Source organism: Papio anubis, chromosome 16 (genome assembly GCF_008728515.1).
Source record: "Papio anubis isolate 15944 chromosome 16, Panubis1.0, whole genome shotgun sequence".
In the NCBI taxonomy this organism is placed as follows: Eukaryota; Metazoa; Chordata; class Mammalia; order Primates; family Cercopithecidae; genus Papio; species Papio anubis.
Genome location: NC_044991.1, coordinates 48,928,193 through 48,950,649, shown reverse-complemented (window position 1 = coordinate 48,950,649; position 22,457 = coordinate 48,928,193). Strand labels below are relative to the sequence as shown.

At 40.5% G+C, this 22,457-nt stretch overlaps 1 protein-coding gene across 19 annotated transcripts in view; it reads left to right on the top strand.

The window, feature by feature from the left end:
- PLCB4 (phospholipase C beta 4) overlaps positions 1–22,457 on the top strand; it is a 419,746-nt gene that overhangs the window by 373,824 nt on the left and 23,465 nt on the right. For all 19 annotated transcript variants that reach the window (XM_021921227.1, XM_021921224.1, XM_021921225.1 and 16 more), the window contains 5 exons: positions 3,208–3,257; positions 3,400–3,465; positions 12,580–12,695; positions 16,650–16,725; positions 18,869–19,044. In XM_021921227.1, the coding sequence (XP_021776919.1) occupies positions 3,208–3,257; positions 3,400–3,465; positions 12,580–12,695; positions 16,650–16,725; positions 18,869–19,044 (484 nt within the window). The remainder of the gene's footprint in view (positions 1–3,207; positions 3,258–3,399; positions 3,466–12,579; positions 12,696–16,649; positions 16,726–18,868; positions 19,045–22,457) is intronic.

The following is a 22,457-nucleotide window of genomic DNA, read 5'->3' as shown; positions in this document are numbered from 1 at the left end:
AGATACTAGAGGAGAGAGACTTTGCTAGGAAAGGAAAAGGTTAAAGGGAACCAGAAACAAGATGAAAGTAAAAAGCTTGCTTGGTAGGTGTAAGGGAGTGAGTGAAGTTGGCAGGATAGAGATTGCAGTCAGAAAGAGGTACCTCTAAGTACGTGTCTTGGAGGAGGGGCAGTTTCAAGCAGTGTTAACATCCCATTTACAACTGTCAGTGGGAGGTGACGTAAAGTGGAGATGAAGATTTCTAGAATGGAAGGCATCATGGAAATAGAAAGGAAAGTCACCCAGCATATTCTTCTCATGCATATTGAATCACTGTGTTGGATGTCTGGGAGTGCCTGCATAGGAAAACCACAAGTCAGATACTGAAGTTCATGGGGCAGGGCAGTGTGTGACCTAGAAGGACACACGTGGAGGTAGCTAGGCTCAGCAGAGCCTGGTGTAAGTGAGAGGTCTGTTCTTTTGTATGATAGCTTTTAGGAGAATGGCATGGAAGTACAAGAGAGAGGTTTGTAGGTATTTTTCCCACGCCTCTCCATGGATTGGGGTGGAGTGGGGAGTAAACTCTACTCCAGGAGCCTTTGGGGGAAGAGATGTCATTTGAGAAAGCAAACTTCCATTTCTTTCCAGAAAACTGTCTTAATTTGAGTCACCCCAAAGCAGACCCTGAGAGAAGGCTTCCAGTGCAAGTAGTTTATTCTAGGATGCAGTGGACACGGATAGAGGTGTGAAGAAGTGACACCAGGGAGGGAAGGCAGTCAGTAATTAGAATGTTTTAAAGCCAGTTGCCAGGAAGCACCTGGAACTTAATGTCCTGGAGAAACTGTGGGGGCTAGCATTGCACATACTTCTCAGATGTCTCCTCTTAGAGGGAAGAGGGAGCTGGGGAATGTATACCCTGACTCCTGTCAGCCTTTTCTTGAGGGTTCCCGTGGAAGGGATAAATTTGTCGACATTCGGACGCTGGCAATTGGAAGTGAACTAGAAGAGCTGATGTAGAGAGGGCATGGTGTGTGGCTGGAGCAGACAGCGTTTGCTACAGACATCTATGAAGGTGGGGAGGTGTGAAATTCCAAACGGTTTTTCTTAGACATTCAGCCAAACGGCAACGACTGCACCAACACAACTTTATTTTTCTTTCTGATTTTAAGAACAAAGGATTAAGAAAACCCAGCTCCTAATTTCCAGATTAGCGATTAAGAGAAAACAAGTTATTGTTAAGGAACTATGCTGATATGAACAAAAATTTTATGTAGTGAAACTTCAATTAGCCAAAACCTTTGGGGCCCCAAATGTGCTGCCTAACCTACTTTCATACCAGGGAAGCCTGTAGACCTGCAGGGTCCTATATAGTAGCCACTAACCACATGGGGCTACCACTAACCACATGGGGCTATTTGAATTTCTTTAACAATTAACTTAAAAGTTAAACCTTGAGTTCCTCATTCACACTAGCCACATTTCAGGTGCTCAAGAGCCACAGGGGGCTAGAGGCTGTCAGTTGGACAGACCCATGCGTGGAACATTCCCATTATCATGCAAAGCTCTATGGGGAAGCCTGTTCTCCGCAGGCAGATGGAACTGTCCTCTTCTGTAGAATGTGGGTATTTTTTCTAACTAAATCACTTATGGGAACCAAAATTTTTACAAATTGTGTCTTTCCCCCAAAACACAAAACCAGGTAATTGAGGGAAGTTTATGTTTTTGTAGGTTTCTTTTAATCAAGACTTAGCTGAACCAAGAACAAAAAATAAAATAAAAATTGAGAAAGAGAGAGAGTAAGTTTCATCAGACTGGGTCAAACTCGTAGAATTTGCTAGATCTCTGGAGAACCTTGCATACTCCCCAAATCCTGTATGTTCATTTTTATAGACGAGCGAGCTGAGGCCTAAAGACAGGGAGCTCTTTGTGTGCCAGGAATCACTGTCTTGCCTTACCCTGCCTCAGTCACTGGGGAGATAGCTTGTGAAGGCCAACTTAGGAGATCAGTAGAGAGCCCCCACGGACCCTTCACACCCTGATCATAAAATGTTACAGATCACAAGGCTGATTTCCCTCAGCCAAAACTTTCCTTCTGCGGCCTGACCACCCTGTCATTGGATGTGCACATCTTAAAATGAATAAAAGGGAAAAACAAGAGCCTGGGACTTGATGCCTATCTCTCTTAAATATATCATACCTAGCCTTTGGGATTCTAATGGAAATCAATTATAGCACAGAGTGCACATTCATTTTGTTTGCCTAAGATGAAAATCTGCAGTCAAACAAACTGTTTGAGGATCTGGCTACAAATGTTGTTGCTATGACAACACCTGGGTTAGCATCACTCAGATGGTAGGATGACTTAGTGTATTACCCTAGCTCCTCCTGATAGCCTCCTGTTATACACTGGCTTGATTTTATTAGTTCCTGTATGTTTAAGGCATTGCTATGCTCAATAGCACATTGCTTAAATGCTAAGATTGAATTTGGTAAAAGGGAGAAGCCAGAAAAAAATGTTTTATTCTGTCATGATGACTGAATTGAGAATAGAGTTGGGAATTAGTTGACTGGTATGATATGCCTTGAAATACAAAGGTAAGAGTAAGGATAATAGATGCTTTGGTGCCTGACCAGCTTCCCTTTATGGGTTCACTATCCCATCTCCCAGCTCCTGTGAATTTTGGCTGATTGGACATTTCACTGCCCTTCTCCAGAGAATTGCCCTGAGACCATGAGAGTTCCCTTGCCTGAAAGGTTTTGTGAAACCTCTATAGCTCTCAGCTGATTGATCCAGGGTTACAAAAGCCCAGCCTCTTTTCGCCAAGGTGGAACGACTCTTGGGTGCCATTTGTACTGAAGAGCTCCCTGTAGGATCAGACTGAGGCTGTATTTCAACTAGAAACACACCCTACCTTCTTCCTCTGCCCCGCTCCACTTCCTTCATTCCCTTAGGGGTTTCTCCTGAGAGTCTGCCCTCAATCAGTCACATGCACATGAATCCCCTTCTTAGGCTCTGCTTGTAGGAAACCTGACCTAAGTTAAGACATGCAACATTTCAATTGTCCAGTTAATTGCTTTGTAATAGGAACTTAAAGATGTTTATATTCATCACGTGTAAAGCTGCTTCAAAGTCTTCCGATGAGATTTCAATATGTCAATTCTATATTATCAGTTATTCTCTCTAGTTTTTAGTATACATAGTGACTTAATTTTTTTGTTGTTGTTTAGGTATTGAACTTATCCCTCAAGTAAGGATAGAAGATTTAAAGCAGATGAAGGTAAAATTGCTTGACTATTCTGCAAGCACTCTTGTATTACACATATTGGTGACACCGATATATTTTTGTTTCTCACCAAGTGTAATCATTGTGATTACAAAAAAAAAAAAAAACTATTTTTGATTCTATTTTTCTCCCAAAGGCTTACTTGAAGCATTTAAAGAAACAGCAGAAAGAGCTAAATTCTTTAAAGAAGAAACATGCAAAGGTACAGTGTTTTAAAGCTGCTATTTTGTGTTATGTATGGATGAATCATTTGTAGCCAAAAACACTACTTTGAAGCTGATACCAGACCATTTAACAGCAATAACTCATTCTAACTGGTCAACAATGAAATTAAAAAATAGAATCTGTTTGGGAGTGCTTGTCACTGGTTTGTAGTCTGCATTTCTAACAATTCTTTCAAATGCATAGCAAAGCTTCATCCATTTAAAAATTGTTTCACTAGGCCAGGCACAGTGGCTCATGCCTGTAATCCCAGCACTTTGGGAGGCCAATGTGAGTGGATCACGAAGTCAGGAGTTCGAGAGCAACCTGACCAACATGGTAAAATCCTGTCTCTACTAAAAATACAAAAATTAGCTGGGCGTGGTGGCATGCCCCTGTAATCCCAGCTACTCAGGAGGCTGAGGCAGGATAATTGCTTTAACCCGGAAGGCAGACGTTGCAGTGAGCTGAGATCGCGCCATTGCACTCTAGCGTAGGTGACAGAGTGAGACTCCATCTAAAAAAAAAAAAAAAAATTAGTTCACAAATAACATGACTATATAAAATATTGAAGAGCAGCTCACAATTCTAGCCACCAGTTACCTAAATTGCCAGATCACTGTCACATAGTTTGCCATACACAGTGGTGCGTGGAAGGAGATGCTAGCAATCTTTCAACCTCCCACTCATAGCACCTAGAGAGAGAACACTTGTCACTTTTTCTCCTTTATGTAAACCTTGCCCAGTTGCCAGCCTACTTCTGAAATAGATTTATTCTTGCTTTTTACCCATAAGAAGTGGTCTTTTTTGACAATGATTATGAAAAATTATAAGAGCTAGTTGCAAATTATAAGACAACAGCAGGAGGTGGCTCCAGGAATTATCCTGTGGGTTGAAAAACTTCACGCCACTCAAACATCATCACTTCCAGACTCCCTCACAGGTAAAGAAGGAAAAGGTAGTACCTCTTTCCTTCCTAAAGACGTATAGTAACCAGCTGCTGCTGGTAGGATAATGTCTGTCCTCTTCTATTCAGGGCAATGAGAGCAAGAGAAACTTAATTTATAATTTATTAATTTGAAACAACGTCTGAGTTCTTTTAAACTAATCTTGCAGTCCTACTTCTTTATTCTCTGATCCAAGCCTCAAACCAAGGCATGTCTATCAGAACTTGGCTTAAGTAATATACCTTTTAATCATTCCACATATTGAGATGCCGAGAACATTGTCTGGAAACCTGTTATTTCTTTAAGAGTTTGTGCTCCTTTGAGAAGTTGGGCCTACTCTTATCCTAGTAATGTTCCCTGTATTATTGAACTTCTGGCTCAATGGATTTGCTGATACAGTCACTTCGCTTCAAAGACTGTTTGTTTCTAAGTTTTATAAATAATTCCATTCAGTGAAATTCCTTACATTGCTCAATGGGGTTATTGGAGACAGAACAATTTAAAGTAGGGACTTCTTCAGTGTTGTTGGTTATTGACAACAGGCTGAACTATGGAAAGTCAACAGAAAAAGAGTAAGAATGAGAAATAAGAAAGAAAGCACCTTAAATGACTTCAATTATTAGGAATAGAGTGGGTGCCCGTATGCTGCAGCACTATCTAACAGATTTTTCTTGCATTTAAATTAGATCTCTTTTATTGAGCAGACACCTCAGTGGCCTTTGGGCTAGTTGGAAACATAGAGATTTTAGCTTCATTTAATATTTTCTTGAGGCATGGCCAGAAAATATGCTGTGATGGGTGGTAATAATAGCAACTAGAATTCCTGCATGCTCAGTAATTTTCAGATGCTGTACTCAGCACTTTACATGCATTGTCTCATTTAACACTCTCTACCCTATAAGGTAAATTCTATGTGAGTCTCTATTTACATGTGAGGGAATTAGGAATTAGTGAAGTTATCTGATGTCCCAGAGTTAGGAAGCAGCAGAGCCGATATTTGAACCAAAATCAAGAGTCCAGAATCCAAACTCTTGCACCATTCTCCTGTGTAGGATATGGGATGCTTCACTAAGTGGACAAGTTCCCTCACTGGGTCAAATGCAGTGATATCACCTGGGACATTATGGAAAATCACTATCAACTTTGGATAGAGATGATACATTGCTGATTATCAGGACTGTGACTAAGAAAGGATGCTCCTTAGTTTTTAGAACTTAACCTACATCGGAGTTGTCTATTTACTCCCTGGAGCCATCAGGCCCTGCGCAAGCTAACTTCTAAGATGAAGAATATAATGAATATTTACTTGCCTAATATATACTGATGCCAGCTCTGTTAACATGTCTTTAGGCCAGACATGGTGGCTCATGCCTGTAATCCCAGCACTTTGGGAGGCCAAGGCAAGCAGATCTCAGCCAAGGTCAGGAGTTCGAGACCAGCCTGGCCAACATGGCAAAACCCTGTCTCTACTAAAAATACAAAAATTAGCCAGGCGTGGTGGCGGGTGCCTGTAATCCCAGTTACTTGGGAGGCTGAGGCAGGAGAATCACTTGAACCCGGGAGGCGGACGTTGCAGTGAGCCGAGATTGCACCACTGCACTCCAGCCTGGGTGACAAGAGCGAGACTGTCTCAAAAACAAAACAAAGCAAAACAAAACAAAACAAAAAAGCAAACAAAAGAAAAACATGTCTTTAAAACTGAAAACTGAAAAGCTGGTTAAAGAGAGGGGCACAATGTGGTGAATCTATTACCATTGGACATACTTCATGCCTGATCTCCATATGACGTGTTTATCCTAACACTGATTTTTCTGTCAGTCAACACTTTTAAAGTGGCAATACTAGCTTATACATATTGATACTTGCTTAAGCGCATATTCTTAGGTATTCTCATAACAGTTATATAAAGGAGTACTATAATTATATGAGTATATGAGTTTTGTATCGGTTAGCTTTTGCAGGGTGACAAACCACCCTAAACTGTAGTGACTTAAAACAATGACCATTTATTTGGCTCACAATTTTGTGCATCAGCAGTTGGAGCTGGGTTTAGCTGGATGGTTCTTCTGGTCTCAGCTGGATTCACTCATGAACCTGCTGTTACTACCAGTTTGGTTGGCAGATGGGGGACTGGCTGATTTAGGACAGCCTCTACTAAACCACTTCCTCTCTGCTTTATGTGGTCTCCTGTCTTCCAGCAGGCTAGTCCAGGCTTGTTCACATGACTGGGGTCCCGAGAGACCAAGCAGATCACGCATGGTTTCTTGTGGCCCCAGCTCAGAACTGACACACCATCACTTCCACCTCATTTTTTGGCCAAAGTAGGTCCTAAGTCTGGCCTTATGAGGACTCTACCTTTTGACAGGTCTCAAAGTTACATCAGAAGTGGGATTGGATACAGAAAGGGAAATAACTGTGGCCATTTTTATAGTCTGCCAGCCATTCAACAGATTAGCTTATTAATACTTAAAAAAACACAACTTCATTAAATCACCTAGTTTTTAAGTGGTAGAGTCAGGATTTGAACCAAATTCAGCCTGACTTGAGAACTCAGACTTGTAACCACTACACTCAGCTGCCTCTGATGTTTCCCACACTAATTTTTCTTCTCTTCACACATCTTTTTCTTTATGGTCTCAGTAACAGGTTTTTAAGAGCAATCATGAACCTATCAGGGCACAGATGTCTTGGGTTCCTTCAGGACTGGTTTTTCAACATAAGGTCATTGGGCCAAGAGCTGGAGGCTTTACAAAAAATATGTATTCTAGTGCCTACCTGACACTTAGCCATCATCCCTAAGAAAAGAGTATAGGAAATACGATTTAAATAAACTCCTCTCCTCTGCATGCTAAATTTTGAGGACTGTTTTTTTAGGAATATTATGTAGCACTTTTTACTTTCTCTTGACCCGTTAATAGAAACCCCACTAATTGCCTGCAAAGACGCTTATCAAGCCTCCCTAAAGAAACAGAGGTTTTACCCTCTTGCCACATAATAGTGAGAATTAATTCCCCCATCCTTTCTGTGAAAGGACATCTTCAGCTCTTTTATAACAGTTTTCAGCCACCCAACATGGAGCTAAGGCTTACCACCCCAAAACCTTGTGTCATAAAATGACCTGCTGAAGAAGAAATATGGCCTGGGCTGCACTCTCCCTACTACTGTGCCCCTGGCCCAAACAGCACTTGGTAGCTAAGAACAGGGACTAGTATTTAGTCTATATCCAGCGACTGTAGGGAGATCTCAGCTCTTACATATTAGCCTAGATCAAGCTTGTCCAACCTGCAGCCCCCAGGCCACATGCAGCTTAGGGTGGCTTTGAATGCAGCCCAACACAAATTTGTAAACTTTCTTAAAACATTGTAATATGTATGCATAGACCTTTTTTTTTTTTTTTTTTTTTTTTTTTTTTTTGCTCATTGGCTATCATTAGTGTCAGTGTTTTACGTGTGGCCCAAGACAATTCTTTTTCCAATGTGGCCCAGGGAAGCCAAAAGATTGGCCTAGATAAATAATTCTAATTTTTAGACTTAAAGGGAAGCAGAGAATCTATGAACTAAATCTCAGCAGTTTAAGAAATAAATGTATGGTCCCAAGGCCAGCTTATTTCCAAACTTGCAGGTTAGCTACCAGATAGAAAAGGAACAGTGGTGTGAATGTGAGGTTCTGCCATTTGCAATTAGTTGTGTGATTTGCTGTTAGGATATTGAGAAGAAAAGATGGGGGTAATGACCATTTGCACCCCAAATGGATATAACAATGCTCATTAAAATGCCTATTTTTGGAAAATGGCAATGGTCAACTGCCTTTGACCCTCTGAGTGTACTGGCAATTAGACTTGTCTCTTACTTTCTAGAACCACTTCAATTCGAAATGGAAACTAGGGCAATGGTTTTTCAAGTGTCTATTATATGAGACACAGAAAAAGGAGAATTAATTAGTAATAATCCTCCCCCAGCACGTGACTCATTGGGATCCAGAGCTGCAGTTACTTTCATTAAGAGACAGGCATGCTTTTCAATTGTCCAATGAGGTCAATTTCTTAGAGCCAAAAATGTAAAACCCAAAGTTGGATACATATCTCTATAACATGTTAGACGTGGAATTACAATTCAAATGCCTATGGGGACCAAGCAGGAAGTAGCTGAGGGAAGTTGGCCAGGTGTTGACTCCACAAAAGCTGGGAGCACTTATCTCTATCCACAGGCCAAGTCAGACTGAGCTACCACCATTGGTGCCTGGAGAGTAGATGGGCCAGTCGTGTTCTCTTAGAGGAGAATCAAAAAATCAGAAAGCTTATCTGAATTTCCTGATCTTTTATTATCAGCCTCTAATTCAACCTCTTTTTGAAACCGCATAGGCAAAAAAAAACAAAAAAACAAAAAAAATCCCAAAACTAAAAACTACATCTGCAGGCTGGATACAGTCCTTAGGCCACCAGTTTGCAGCATCAACATTAAATGAGTCAAATGAAATGCCTGAGAAGCCTACTAAACTCTGGCATTTTTAGTAAAGCTACTGATGGAAAATTTTCTCTTTGCTATGCAAGCAATTTAGATGACAGCACCAACACTGTTGTTAAACTCATCCATTTTAATTCATGGTCAGACCTTAGAACCAGACCTGTAACTTGGTTTTGCAGTGGAAAGGGGCAGAGACACAGTGGTTGCCCGCAGAGTCCACCTATTGGTAATCTCAGAGTTACATGTTGAGCAAACATGATTTACTCCAATTTTTCAGCACCCTCTGTGGTGCGATCATTCACGCCCGTAGTCACATCAGTCACAAGAATGAATTGCAGCGGCAGTTTTTCCCAGAAGAAGCTGAATTTACTCTTAACTTGGATAAGAAACATACACAAATTCTTCTAAATGCTGTACGTGTTTTTTCCCCAAAATGTCCCAGTTAAGATTGACTTTAAGTCAACACATTTGATTTTGGTACTCTTGGCTTGAATGAATGAGAAATGTATGTCTCTTCCATAGTTTTTCATGATTTAACTAAGGACCAAAAGAATAAAATCAATAATGAACTTTTTTTTTTTTTTTTTCTAAGCTAAGATGGACTTAGAGATCATTTCATGCCTTCTTCATTTTATAGCACAAGAAGCTGAGACTTGACCGGAGTCACATGGAAATCAGTAATTAGGATCCCCATTTCTTTCTGAAAGGAGAAGTAGTGTCTGGGCATCAAGTTATCCCGGAACACTTCAGCAATGACTGCCTACCACACAGGGATGGAGTTTTGAGTAAAAAGAGAAACAGAGACAATTTTTCAGGACCAGCTTTCCTGTTACTGACATTAATTGTAATCACTTTCATTCAATATGCTTTCAGTTTTTCAAATTATTTCTACATATGTTGGGTAACCTTGCACCTCATAAGCAACTCATGAATTAGGTTAGGCAAAGGTACCTAACTCAGTTTTCTTTTCTTTTCTTTTATGTTTTTTTTTTGAGATGGAGTCTTGCTCTGTCACCCAGGCTGAAATGCAATGGCATGATCTCGGCTCACTGCAACCTCTGCCTCCTGGGTTCAAGTGTTTCTCGTCCCTCAGCCTCCAGAGTAGCTGGGATTACAGGTGTGTACCACCATGCCCAGCTAATTTTTGTATTTTTAGTAGAGATGGGTTTTCACCACATTGGCCAGGCTAGTCTTGAACTCCTGACCTCAGGTGATCTACCCGCCTCAGCCTCCCAAAGTGCTGGGATTATAGGCATGGGCTACTGTGTCCAGCCCTAACTTAGTTTTCTAATAAAGACATTGAGGCCTGGGAAGATTTATATGTATTATACAAGGGCAGTTGGTTAATTATTGGCTGAGCTGGGACCACAGTCTAAGTCCTCTTGCTATTTTTCCCATGCTGACTTTTTACTCATGCAATAAATACTTACCGAGCATCTACTTTGTACCAAGCTTTGTGCCATGTACTGTTAAAGAGAAAAGACCTGCCCTGCCCTTGTAGGGCATATTACATAGAGTTGAATCCATCATAAACAACTTTGTGGTACAAACAGTCCCATTCCTCATATCTAATTGGATTAATAAGGTTCACCAACATATTTTCTTAGGATAAGATCTGTGTCAATTTATTTCCAAGCCTCAAAGTCTCCACTTGTCCTGTTCTGCACTAAAATATTTAAAGAAATAGTCTTCACCCTCCTTTCAATGATATTTACAAGATAATATAGGACTGTGGCACTTCTGATATATTTTGAGACTTGCAGAAAGCCCCTTATTTATTTATTTGTTTTTTTGCCCAGGAAAAATTAACACATGTGTTAGTCAACCATAATGACTTCTAAATCTTAGAAAGAAGACTAGGAGGAGGGCATTTTAGTAGGTACCAAGGTATTACAAGAGTAGTTAAATACATTCAGGGATACATCAATATGTGCCTCTATTCCTGGGGCAGTAGATCAAGTGTGGAGGAAAGATTTATTGATTTAAGTAGTCTGATTGATATCCGTATCTCAAGTCACTCTCTGTATGTTATCATGGGTATTGAATAGTATAGATAGGTTTGTATGTCACTGTGTTTGGAATAAGCTGTAACACACATTTAAAATGTGATTTACATTAGATTTACTTTTAATCCTAACAACCCTATGAAGTAAGTGTCACTATCCCAATTATAAAGATGAGCATACTCTGGAAAGGTAAGTGACTCGCCCCAGGACTGAAGAACGCATGTCCTTAACCCAGTGCCACATTGCAGAAGCTCTGGCTGAAATGTGTTTATTGGACAAAGCTGCACACACGTTGGTAATATGGCTAGATTTATGGGGCATTCCAATAACAAATTAAGCAAGACATTGTTACTGTAAGCCCAGATCACAGCAAGTCCACCTAGCCTTTGTCCCCACTGTTAGTTCCTATGTTGGGAATCTTCCTATCCAGCATCACCCTTCTCCACTCCTTCTCCTAAAGACAAGAATGCTGAGGCCTTGTGCATGAATGCATTTCTAAAGAATTTGTATGTAAATGAATTGTATGTCACATCCTGTGTTAATTCACTTAACAGCTGGGAAATTAAGGAAGTCTTGGTAAAGACTTAAAAATTCCTTCCTCATTTATATGTTATGAAACCTTTAAAAGAAGTTCATGAATTAGATTTGCATAAAGTCAAGCCTACCTTAGAAAGAAAATAAATTTGCTTTTAAATTAAGTCACTCATTTTTTTCAATAAGTGAAAGGAAATATGACTGTGAGAGGGGTTATATAACCAGAACAACAGGTACACCCATTCCAGTCATGAATAGCATCCCATTTCTCTCGTTCTCAAGAGTAAGATTAGGCTATAACATCAAGTATCATTTAGAGTTGGAACTTTCTGATCGTACTGATTTCCTCTGTGCTTGGGAGGCTGAGCAGCTAAAGAAATCTGATTTCATATAAGTCATTGGCTGTAGCCAAATGCCTTTTTCATTGTCCAGGAAGAAATAATGTTTATATTGAAATACCTACTTTCCAAAGCATTGCAGCCCCAATTTCAATGATTATGTGAAGCAGATGGGAAAATATTTTAAATATCTGTATAACAGAAGACCATAGTCCTGAACACTTCATCCTCATAAACTGCATCTAGATAAGTAAGCCAGTGAAAATATTAAGTGATGTAGATTCAAATTCAGCTTCTGGTGACAAACACAGTGATGACTCTCGTTATATAATGATGGCATTCAAGAGCTCCAAAATGTGCAGATGTTTAGAAACCATGTCACATGATGAATAGTTACATTTAGCATATACAAGAGAAGAAATATGGTGGCTGAACTTGCATGTTTGAGGACTAATGTGTGGAAGGGGCAGTAGGCTAATTACATGCCTCAAACAGCAGAACAGAGATGAATGGGTGGAAATACTACAGAGATGTGTATGTGTAGAAGAAAGGACTTCGAGATGATTGGCACTACCCACTGCTGAGCAGGGGTGCGTTTGAATTGGGCGTGTTCACTAGACTGAGGCTAGAGACTCCCATGTTGGGAATGCCCTTGGACAAAAAAACTGGTGTTGAATGGGAGATCTGGAATCTGCACTGTTCTCAGATTTGGTTACTCCTTGACTTTCTAAATGAAGACTCTAGGGAAGCTGGAAAGTTATGCCAGGCCTATGTGGTGTGAGCCATGCTAAGAGTCCAGTTCATAACTGCAAATCCTTCTTGTTCAGGAGCACAGTACCATGCAGAAGTTACACTGCACGCAAGTTGACAAAATTGTGGCACAGTATGACAAAGAGAAGTCGACTCATGAGAAAATCCTAGAGAAGGCAATGAAGAAGAAGGGGTAATACTGTTTATTTCCTTCTGAAGACTTTCTCTATGTTTATATTTTGTCTTTTCCCACAGTTTTGCTGCTGTTTAGGTCAAGGAAGAACTTAGTGTTGACTTGATTTTCATCATTAAAAATTATCCATGGAAAGTAAGAAACTCATTCATTTTAAAGCTCTAACATCATAACAGGTCAATGAGTGGATGTAGCTTCTGGTTTGGGGAAGGTTCTCAGCAGAGATTCTGAAATCTTTTAATTCATCAAAATTAGTTCTAATATGAGAAAGAAAGCTTAGCCTCAAGTAATTGAAAAAAATACCTCTTTACTCTGAGAATTGATTGTCCTTTCTAATTTTGAACTAATTTTAAATTTACAGAAAAGTTGCCAAAATAGTTCAGAGAGTTCCCTTATACCCTTAATTCATTTTCCCTAAATGTTAACATCTCACATAATCATAGTATACTTGTCAAACCAGGAAACTAACAGTGGTACAATACCATTAACCAAGCCACAGTGATTTTTCACATTTTGCCAGTTTTTCCCCAAGTGCTTGTTTTCCACTCTGGGATCGCCTCCAAAATTACACGTAGCATTTAGTTGTCATCTCAGTATATGATAATTCCTCAATCTCTCCCTGTCTTTTGTGACTTCACTTTTGAAGAGTACTGGTCAGTTGTTTTGTAGAATGTCTCTCCTTTTGGATTTGTCTGATATTTCTCATGATGAGAGTGAGGTTATGCATTTGTGGCAAGCGCACCACGGAAGTGATGCTGCTTCCTTCTCGGTCCATGATATTGGGGGGTGGGGGGGTGACACTGATATGTCCCATTATTGATGATGTTAACCTGGATGACGTGGTTAAGGTGGTATCTGACAGGTTTCTGCACTCTCAGGTTACTTTTTTCCCTTTATAAATACTTTGGGGAAAATTCCGTGAGACCATGCATACATTCTATTTATCTGAGAAATTATTTTTCCTCCTTTTGACCATGGGTTCTCTCTGTTTTTTATCTCTTTCCTTCAATCCATGCTGATGTCTTCTAGTTTTCCACAACCTTTGGCACGAGACAAAAGGAGAATGAGATTTCTTTTTTGTACTTGGGTTTTTTGGTGTTTGGTTTTTGTTTTCTATTTTTTCTTTTAACAGTCACTCAAGATATACCCAGAAAATTAAGGTCTGAAAACAGAACAGATTATGGTGGTTATAATTTTCTTGGACATTGGTTCATATTGCTGAAATTTCAGATCCCAAGATCTAAGTTCATGACATGAAACCAATGTAATTTGCTTGAGGAGTAAATGGTGGGTAACTAAAATGCCTGCCCTGGACTCAGGCCTCACTATTTGAGAGGTGCCTTCATTTTTATTAAAGTTGTATTTTTCAGAAAAATACAAATCAGGCACTGATTATTGAGCATCTGTTATTATGTATCATCTGCCTTTTGTTTTCCCCCCAGGTTTCACTGTGTATCATTGAGGCAGAAATGTGCCTGTTGCTTAGAAAACATTTTGATCTGTATTTTAAGTGAGTGAGTCACCCACCTCAGAGCTCATGTGGCAATATTAGTAGTGATTGCAGTACGTTTTGAGGAGCTGTGATTCTTCTAGATTGTAACCACATCAGCTTTGGCCTATTTCTTTTTTGTAAATTAATTTTTCATATTTAATGACATTTTAGGCTATAATATTGAAAGTGATGGTGACATAGACTCTAATACCAAGGAGCAAATTGTTGACAACTTTATAGTACTCTCCAAGAATAAGGTTATTTGTATTTACAAGGTACCTTTTCAAAAAATGTTTCACGCATTTTTGTGGATCAGTGTATTTAGAAACACAGTTTTGGCTTAACCAAACCAAAAATCTTTATTAAGGAGATTTCAGACCCAAGCACCATAGAGTAAATTTCTTTGCTAAAAATAGTATTACAATTTTTGGATTCAATCAATCATGAGTGCTACCTTTAGAAATTAAAAAAAAAAACTGATAAAATATATCTTTACCTCATGATTGTTTTTACTGTCAAAGATAATGTGGGATCAAAATGTAATTTATTATAAACTTGATGGTTAATAGAAATGTTCCTGGTGTGACACTTAACCCCCAAAACAGGCTATTGAGTCCTCTTGGAGGTCTCTCAACAAATAAAGCCCTGTTTTATCCTAAATGTAGGTGAGACTGGGAAAGTCTAACCCGTAGATTTCTTCCTGAGCCTGTGCTGTCAAATGCAGCACTCCTACCAGGCTCTCCACACAGAGCATTTCCAAGTACTTTAAACAGCAGAATCTTAGCAATACATTAAAAGGTACTTCAAAATCAGACAATCAGACATCAGATACTTTCTTCTGGAAGCCATATCTGAGGAGAGTTTCTCATCATTAATATTGACCGTGGTATCAAGATTGCCTGGACTTGATCTTGCTATGTCGCCCAGGCTGAAGTGCTGTAGCACAATCTTGGCTCAGTGCAACCTCCACATCCCAGGTTCAAGCAATTGTCCTGCCTCAGCTTCTTGAGTAGCTGAGACTACAGGCACGTGCCACCACGCCTAGCTAATTTTTTGTATTTTTAATAGAAACGGGGTTTCACCATGTTGGCCAGGCTGGTCTCGAACTCCTGACCTTAAGTGATCGACCTACCTTGGTCTCCCAAAGTGCTGGGATTACAAGCGTGAGCCACTGCACCCAGCCTCCCTGGACTTTTAACTGCAACTGAGTTGCTAAAAAGTTAGTGAAAGGGGAAACTGTGACAGTCCTTGGAGCTTTCTCATGCAGGATCTATTTTTGAAACAAATGAAGGGTTTTCCCTTACTCTTACCTACTCAGCTGAAAGGAACGATTGACCTGGGAAAGGGAAGCTTTATTCAAGTGCTTCCAGCTTTGGCTAATGACTACCTCTCATATGCTTTCCACTCAAGGATCTTTAAGGTGATGGCAAAAAGATGAATGGGGGGACAAGGAAAGACAAGCTAAAGTTGGGAAAATTCTAAATTATGGAAATTATTTTGCATAGCCCGAATATAAAGAAGGTTGATGGACTAGAAAGGGGAAAATAAAATCGTGATTTTAAAATAAATATTACAAGTGCATACCCTTATGCCCACAGATGAGACTGTTGAATAAAATCTCTCATTGCATTTACTGTGAAAGATTGGTCTAGAATTAAGTCATGGGAATGTTTCGGCAGTGCTGCAAACTCACTGAATAACAGAAGAGGGAAGAAACTTGCTCAGTGCCAGCCATTGAGAAGTGCTAGATTTGATGCGAGACCTTGCATTTTTAGAGTAATGATTCTCTTAGAGGAACTCAGAATTATATTATAATGAAGCATTCTGACTTGAGCTATAATAACCTGGAGTATACATGCTAAAGACGAAGCTCAGGACCTGTTCTTGTTTCAGCAGCAACGTGGATATTCCAAAAGGAAGACATAATCACTGAAATAAGCAGTAATAGTTGCTGGGCACTCGCCTAGCATATATTTCCTACTCACAATAGAATAAGAAGCAAAAATTGCCCTATGGTGCCAAGGATTGCTATTTTCTCCTTCACTGGCATGTTTAAAAGACAAAAATCTGGCTTTATAACCAAATGAAAGAATGAAAAATTCACTTCAAGGCTGAGGACCTATTTTCCAGTTTTCATCCCAAAGAATATTTTATTGAATAAGTGAAAAATAGCTTGAAGAAAAACAGGAACCAAAATGGAAACTGACAACAGCCCCTTAACAATGAAATAATTGTTAGGTTTGAAGTGCCTCTTTGTGTAGTGGTTGAATTGAGTAATCATGAAACAGATAATATTTTGTAAGGTGTGAATCTATTACTAGAAATACCAGTGTTGCCCAATGAGCCATGACATCTCCTATTTGACGAATATATTATCTTCAGCAGAAAGCTTTGTAGCAAAGACCCATGGGAATGGGAAAATATCTAATTTCTGGCATGCATTTTCAACTTTCCATTTTCAGGGGAAGTAATTGTCTCGAAATGAAAAAAGAAACAGAAATTAAAATTCAGACGCTGACATCAGATCACAAATCTAAGGTAAGACAATGCCCATTTTTGTAGCAGTGACTTGCAGAAGACACTTTGTAATTTTTTAGAAGGAGTACCTATTATAAATCAGAAATAACCGTAGCCCAGAGCTGGTCTAGTAGCCTGCAGCTGATCTGAGATGTCAGGGGAGCCCAGGGTTCATATTTGCCTCAGCCTCACTGGCTTTAAGAGCCATTTCATGGAACATCTTCTTTTGTCTTGTCTGTTGAACTATACTAACAATATTTATGTTGCCTGCCTCAGAGACATCAAGTAAAACAATAAATAAAGATACTAAAAGGAAACATTATATAAAACACAGAATATACTTCCCTATAGAAATAACATTAAACATAGGACAGAAAACCGCCCAAATTGGTAGTTGATACTTACTCCATCCTAACTTTACATGGAAATTTGGGTTGAGAAAAAATTAAGAGGTGATATTCTAAAAGAGAAGCCTAATTACTCACATTTTCTTAAAGACAGGAGAAAGTAGGAGCTTGAGAGACTTTAATCAAGTTTGTGGGCATTTGGAGAACTAATTGTTAAGTCCCAGTTAAGAACAAAAACAATTCTTCCAGGAATAATAGTTTTTAAATGAAAAGGAAAAAAAACCCCAACAACAACTGTTAAAGAAAGCTCCCAAAAATAGCTGTGGTCGAACCAGCCAGCCTCATCTATCTATATGCAGCTGTGTCATCTGGCCCAGTGACCCTGCTGCATGCATGGAGCAGCCAAGCTGTTCAAGATGTTCTCCTTGGTGGCTGTATATTTTGTAGGGCATGAACTCTATAGAGGCAGTAAGCCACGTGTCTTTAAGAGTTATTCAGCACCTATCTCTTCTTAACTGGAATGTTTGGGAATTAGTAGTCGTGCAAACTGTCATGATTCTTAGATGCTTGGCATCAATAAGAGAAGCCTTGGCAACAGTATCAGTTTGCTTTTGCTGTATAATGAACTATGTCAAAGAACAGCACATTAAAACAACTACTACAGTTTATTAGGTCACAATTCAGTGGGTCAGAAATTTGGGCCGTACTTCTGCTCATTTTGGCTGGAGACACTTGTGTATCTACAGTCAGTGGGGGGCATATAGCCTTACTTATGTATCTGGTAGTTGGCTGGCTGTTGGTTGTTTTCCCACATGACCTATCAACCTCCAGCAGGCTAGCACAGGCTCAGTCACAGGGTAGCCACAGGGATCCAAGCATAGCAGAAGGGCAAGTACTTTCCAGCCTCTGCTTGCATCACATTTGCAACTATCTCATTGGCTAAAGCAAGTCACAGGTCACCCAGATTCAAGGAGCTGGAGAAATAGACTCCAGCTCTTGATAAGAGGCACTGCAAAACCCCATTGCAAAGAGCTTCGATATTGGGTGGGGAAGACTTTCTACCCTAGTGTCTATCAGGGTGACACAGTAAGTCATGATCCAGAAATAAAAGAACACACAGCTCTCTATTCAAACATGTGAAATCTTCTGAAAACCCGGAAAGTGAAGCTGGAAAAACATAAGGTGATAAAGATAATCCTGATGGAATTGGTAAAGGAGCCCAAGGCCTGCACAAACCAGAGTGGTGGCTGAGTGTGGTGGCTCACGCCTGTAATCCCAGCACTTTGGGAGGCCAAGGCAGGTGGATCACCTGAGATTGGGAGTTCAAGACCAGCCTAGCCAACATGGTGAAACCCTGTCTCTACTAAAAATACAAAAATTAGTTGGGCGTGGTGGCACGCGCCTGTAATCCCAGCTACTTGGGAAGCTGAGGCAGAAGAATTGCTTGAACCCAGGAGGTGGAGGTTACGGTGAGCCGAGATCATGCCACTGCACTCCAGCCTGGGCAACAGAGGCAGACTCTGTCTAAACAAAACAAAACAAACAAATAAACAAAAAACAAAACAAAGTGTGTGAGGCAGTGAAATAAGGGTTCACAATTAACTATTCAGAGCCAAAGCAATTGACTTATTTTAATAAGCAATAACTTCCTGCTTCCCATTGATTAATATGTATTATTTTTTGGTGGTTATAGGTGTCTCATGATTCACCAAGTAAATTGGTGGGAGGAATCTGAAACATCTGAATAATGTTGTGCTTTTGGGTTCATACCTGACCTATGAGGATTACAATGGCACTGTCCCCTTTTTTCCAAACAGGTCAAAGAGATTGTAGCACAGCACACAAAGGAATGGTCAGAAATGATCAATACCCACAGTGCTGAGGAGCAAGAAATCCGAGACCTGCACCTCAGCCAGCAGTGTGAGCTGCTGAAAAAGCTACTCATCAGTGCCCACGAGCAGCAAACCCAGCAGCTGAAACTGTCCCATGACAGGTGGGGGAATTGCCATCTCCAGAGTAAACATCTAATCTTTAAAAACAAAAGCTGATTTTGTGTATATAAGAGAACCAAGGTAATAAGTGAAATCAATTTGACATACAACATGTAGCTCTTTTGTGTATCTCATCATATGGCTGATTATGAGCAAGATGAGCTATAAGAAATGGCCCCCACAGGCCAGGTGCAGTGGCTCACACCTGTAATCCCAGTGCTTTGGGAGGCCAAGGCAGGAGGATTACTTGAGCCCAGAAGTTCGAGACATCTCTATTTTAGAAAAAGAAAAAAGAAATGGTCCCTGCCATCACAGGGCTTACAGGTGTTGGCAGGATACTACACCCATGTGAAAAGTTAAATCAGATAACAAAGTAGCATATGACACATATTTTTAAATGTCATGGACACTAAGGGCATCCAGCTCAGAGGAGCTCTACCTTTTCAGAGTGGTCACGGAGACTTTTCAAAATGGTAGGGCTGGAACTGGCCTTTGGAGAATGATCTGGAGTCTCTTAGGAAGAAAAGACACACAGAGAGATAAAGATCAATCAGTTGATTTCCTAGAGTGACCAGGTTCTGATCATTTAATGGCTACCTGTGGAGAGAGCCTCCCTTTCCCTTCCTTACAGTGTTAGGACTTCTGTGAATTTTGGAAAGATAGACCTGATTAAGAAACAGCAAAGTATCAGTTTTGGCCTGTGCCCACTTCAGCAAAGTGAATATTGCATTTGAAATACTGCAAGCCATGAGCTGGACTTATCCCTGAGCAGAAGGAGGTTGGTGTTTGTTACATCTTTATCATAGCTCAGTTGCAGCTTGCTTGGTTCTCACTTAGTGCCTACCGTATGCCACAGTTAGGGTCTATTGAGACACAACAGGAGTAGAAAATAGAAGCATTATACAAATAAATCAAACAAAAAGTGTTTTTAATGCCAACTGCATAAATTATCTGGCTGCATGCCCAAATTCCCAGTGTTACTTTGGAGTGACAGATACTGCCACAAGAACAAAGTGTTTTTGCCGTGGTTTCCAATTCTCATTTGAGACAACTAAATGAGGTCTCGCATGCTCCATTTTCTGTGGGATAATGTGCTGTACCCCCATGCATTTTAAAGCATTCTATTTACTCCTATAGGATTAGAAGTGGTCTTTTCTTTTTTCCTTAGAAATGCTCTTGATTCACTATGCAGAAAGGTGTGTTCATCATTCTGCCTTTGATGATTGCTACAATGCCAAATTTTAGTGCCTACCTTTATTCAAAGATACTTCACGGAATACAGCACGGCACTTGTCTAATCTTCTTTTACATTGTTGAATAAAGAAAAAAACATTAGCTTACAACAGTAGGCATTATCTGAAAGGAAAAAACAAAATATACTAATTCTTGAATTGCTTAGGAAGTCATTTGAAGAGATCATGACCTAGTTACTAAAATACTTTAAAAAATAAATCCATGGGCTTCCTGCCAAGATGGCCGAATAGGAACAACTCTGGTCTGCAGCTCCCAGCGTGATCGATGCAGAAGACGGGTGATTTCTGCATTTCCAACTGAGATACCTGGTTCATCTCACTGGGACTGGTTGGACAGTGGATGCAGCCCAAGGAGGGTTAGCCGAAGCAGGGTGGGACATCACCTCATCCGGGAAGCACAAGGGGTCAGGGCACTTCCCTATCCTAGCCAAGGGAAGCCATGACAGACCATACCTGGAAAAACAGGACACTTCCGCCCAAATACTGTGCTTTTTCCCAAGGTCTTAGCAATCGGCAGACAAGGCGATTCTCTCCTGTGCCTGGCTTGGCAGGTCCCACGTCCACGTAGCCAGGCTCACTGCTAGCGCAGCAGTCTGAGATGGAACTGTGAGACAGCAACCTGGCCGGGGGAGGGGCATCTGCCATTGCCGAGGCTTGAGTAGGTAAACAAAGTGGCCAGGAAGCTCAAACTGGGTGGAGCTCACCGCAGCTCTGCAATGCCTACTGCCTCTATAGACTCCACCTCTGGTCAGGGCATAGCTGAACAAAAGGCTACAGACAACTTCTGCAGACTTAAACATCCCTGTCTGACAGCTCTGAAGAGAGCAGTGGTTCTTCCAGCACAATGTTTGAGTTCTGAGGGCAGAGAGACTGCCTCCTCAAGTGGGTCCCTGACTCCTGTGTAGCCTAACTGGGAAACATCACCCAGTAGGGGCCAACAGACACCTCATATAGTTGGGTACCCCTCTGGGACAAAACTTCCACAGGAAGGATCAGGCAGCAATATTTGCTCTTCTGCAGCCTCCACTGGTGATATCCAGGCAAACAGGGTCTAGAGTGGACCTCCAGCAAACTCCAACAGACCTGCAGCTGAGGGACCTGACTAGTAGAAGGAAAACTAACAAACAGAAAGGAATAGCATCATCATCACCAAAGGGTCATCTACACCAAAACCCCATCTGTAGGTCACCAACATCAAAGACCAAAGGTAAATAAAACCACAAAGATAGGGAGAAACCAGAGCAGAAAAGCTGAAAATTCTAAAAACCAGAACCCCTCTTCTCCTCCAAAGGATCACAGCTCGTCACCAGCAATGGAACAAAACTAGAAGGAGAATGACTTTGACGAGCTGACAGAAGTAGGCTTCAGAAGGGTCAGTAACAGCAAACTTCTCTGAGCTAAAGGAGCATGTTTGAACCCATTGCAAGGAAGCTAAAACCTTGAAAAAAGGTTAGACGAATGGCTAACTAGAATAAACAGTGTAGAGAAGACCTTAAATGACCTGATGGAGCTGAAAACCATGGCAGAAGAGCTTCGTGACACATACGCAAGCTTCAATAGCCTATTCAATCAAGTGGAAGAAAGGGTATCGGTGATTGAAGATCAACTTAATGAAATAAAACGAGAAGACAAGATTAGAGAAGAAAGAGTAAAAAGAAACAAACAAAGCCTCCAAGAAATATGGGACTATGTGAAAACACAAAATCTGTGTTTGATTGGTGTACCTGAAAGTGACGGGGAGAATGGAACCAAGTTGGAAAACACTCTTCAGGATGTCATCCAGGAGAACTTCCCCAACCTAGCAAGAGAGGCCAACATTCAAATTCAGGAAAGATGGAGACCACAAAGATACTTCTCAAGAAGAGAAACCCCAAGACACATAATTGTCAGATTCACCAAGGTTGAAATGAAGGAAAAAATGTTATGGGCAGCCAGAGAGAAAGGTCGGATTACCCACAAAGGGAAGCCCTGCAGACTAACAGTGGACCTCTCAGCAGAAACCCTACAAGCCAGAAGAGAGTGGGGGCCAATATTCAACATTCTTAAAGAAAAGAATTTTCAACCCAGAATTTCATATCCAGCCAAACTAAGCTTCATAAGTGAAGGAGAAATAAAATCATTTACAGGCAAGCAAATGCTGAGATATTTTGTCACCACCAGGA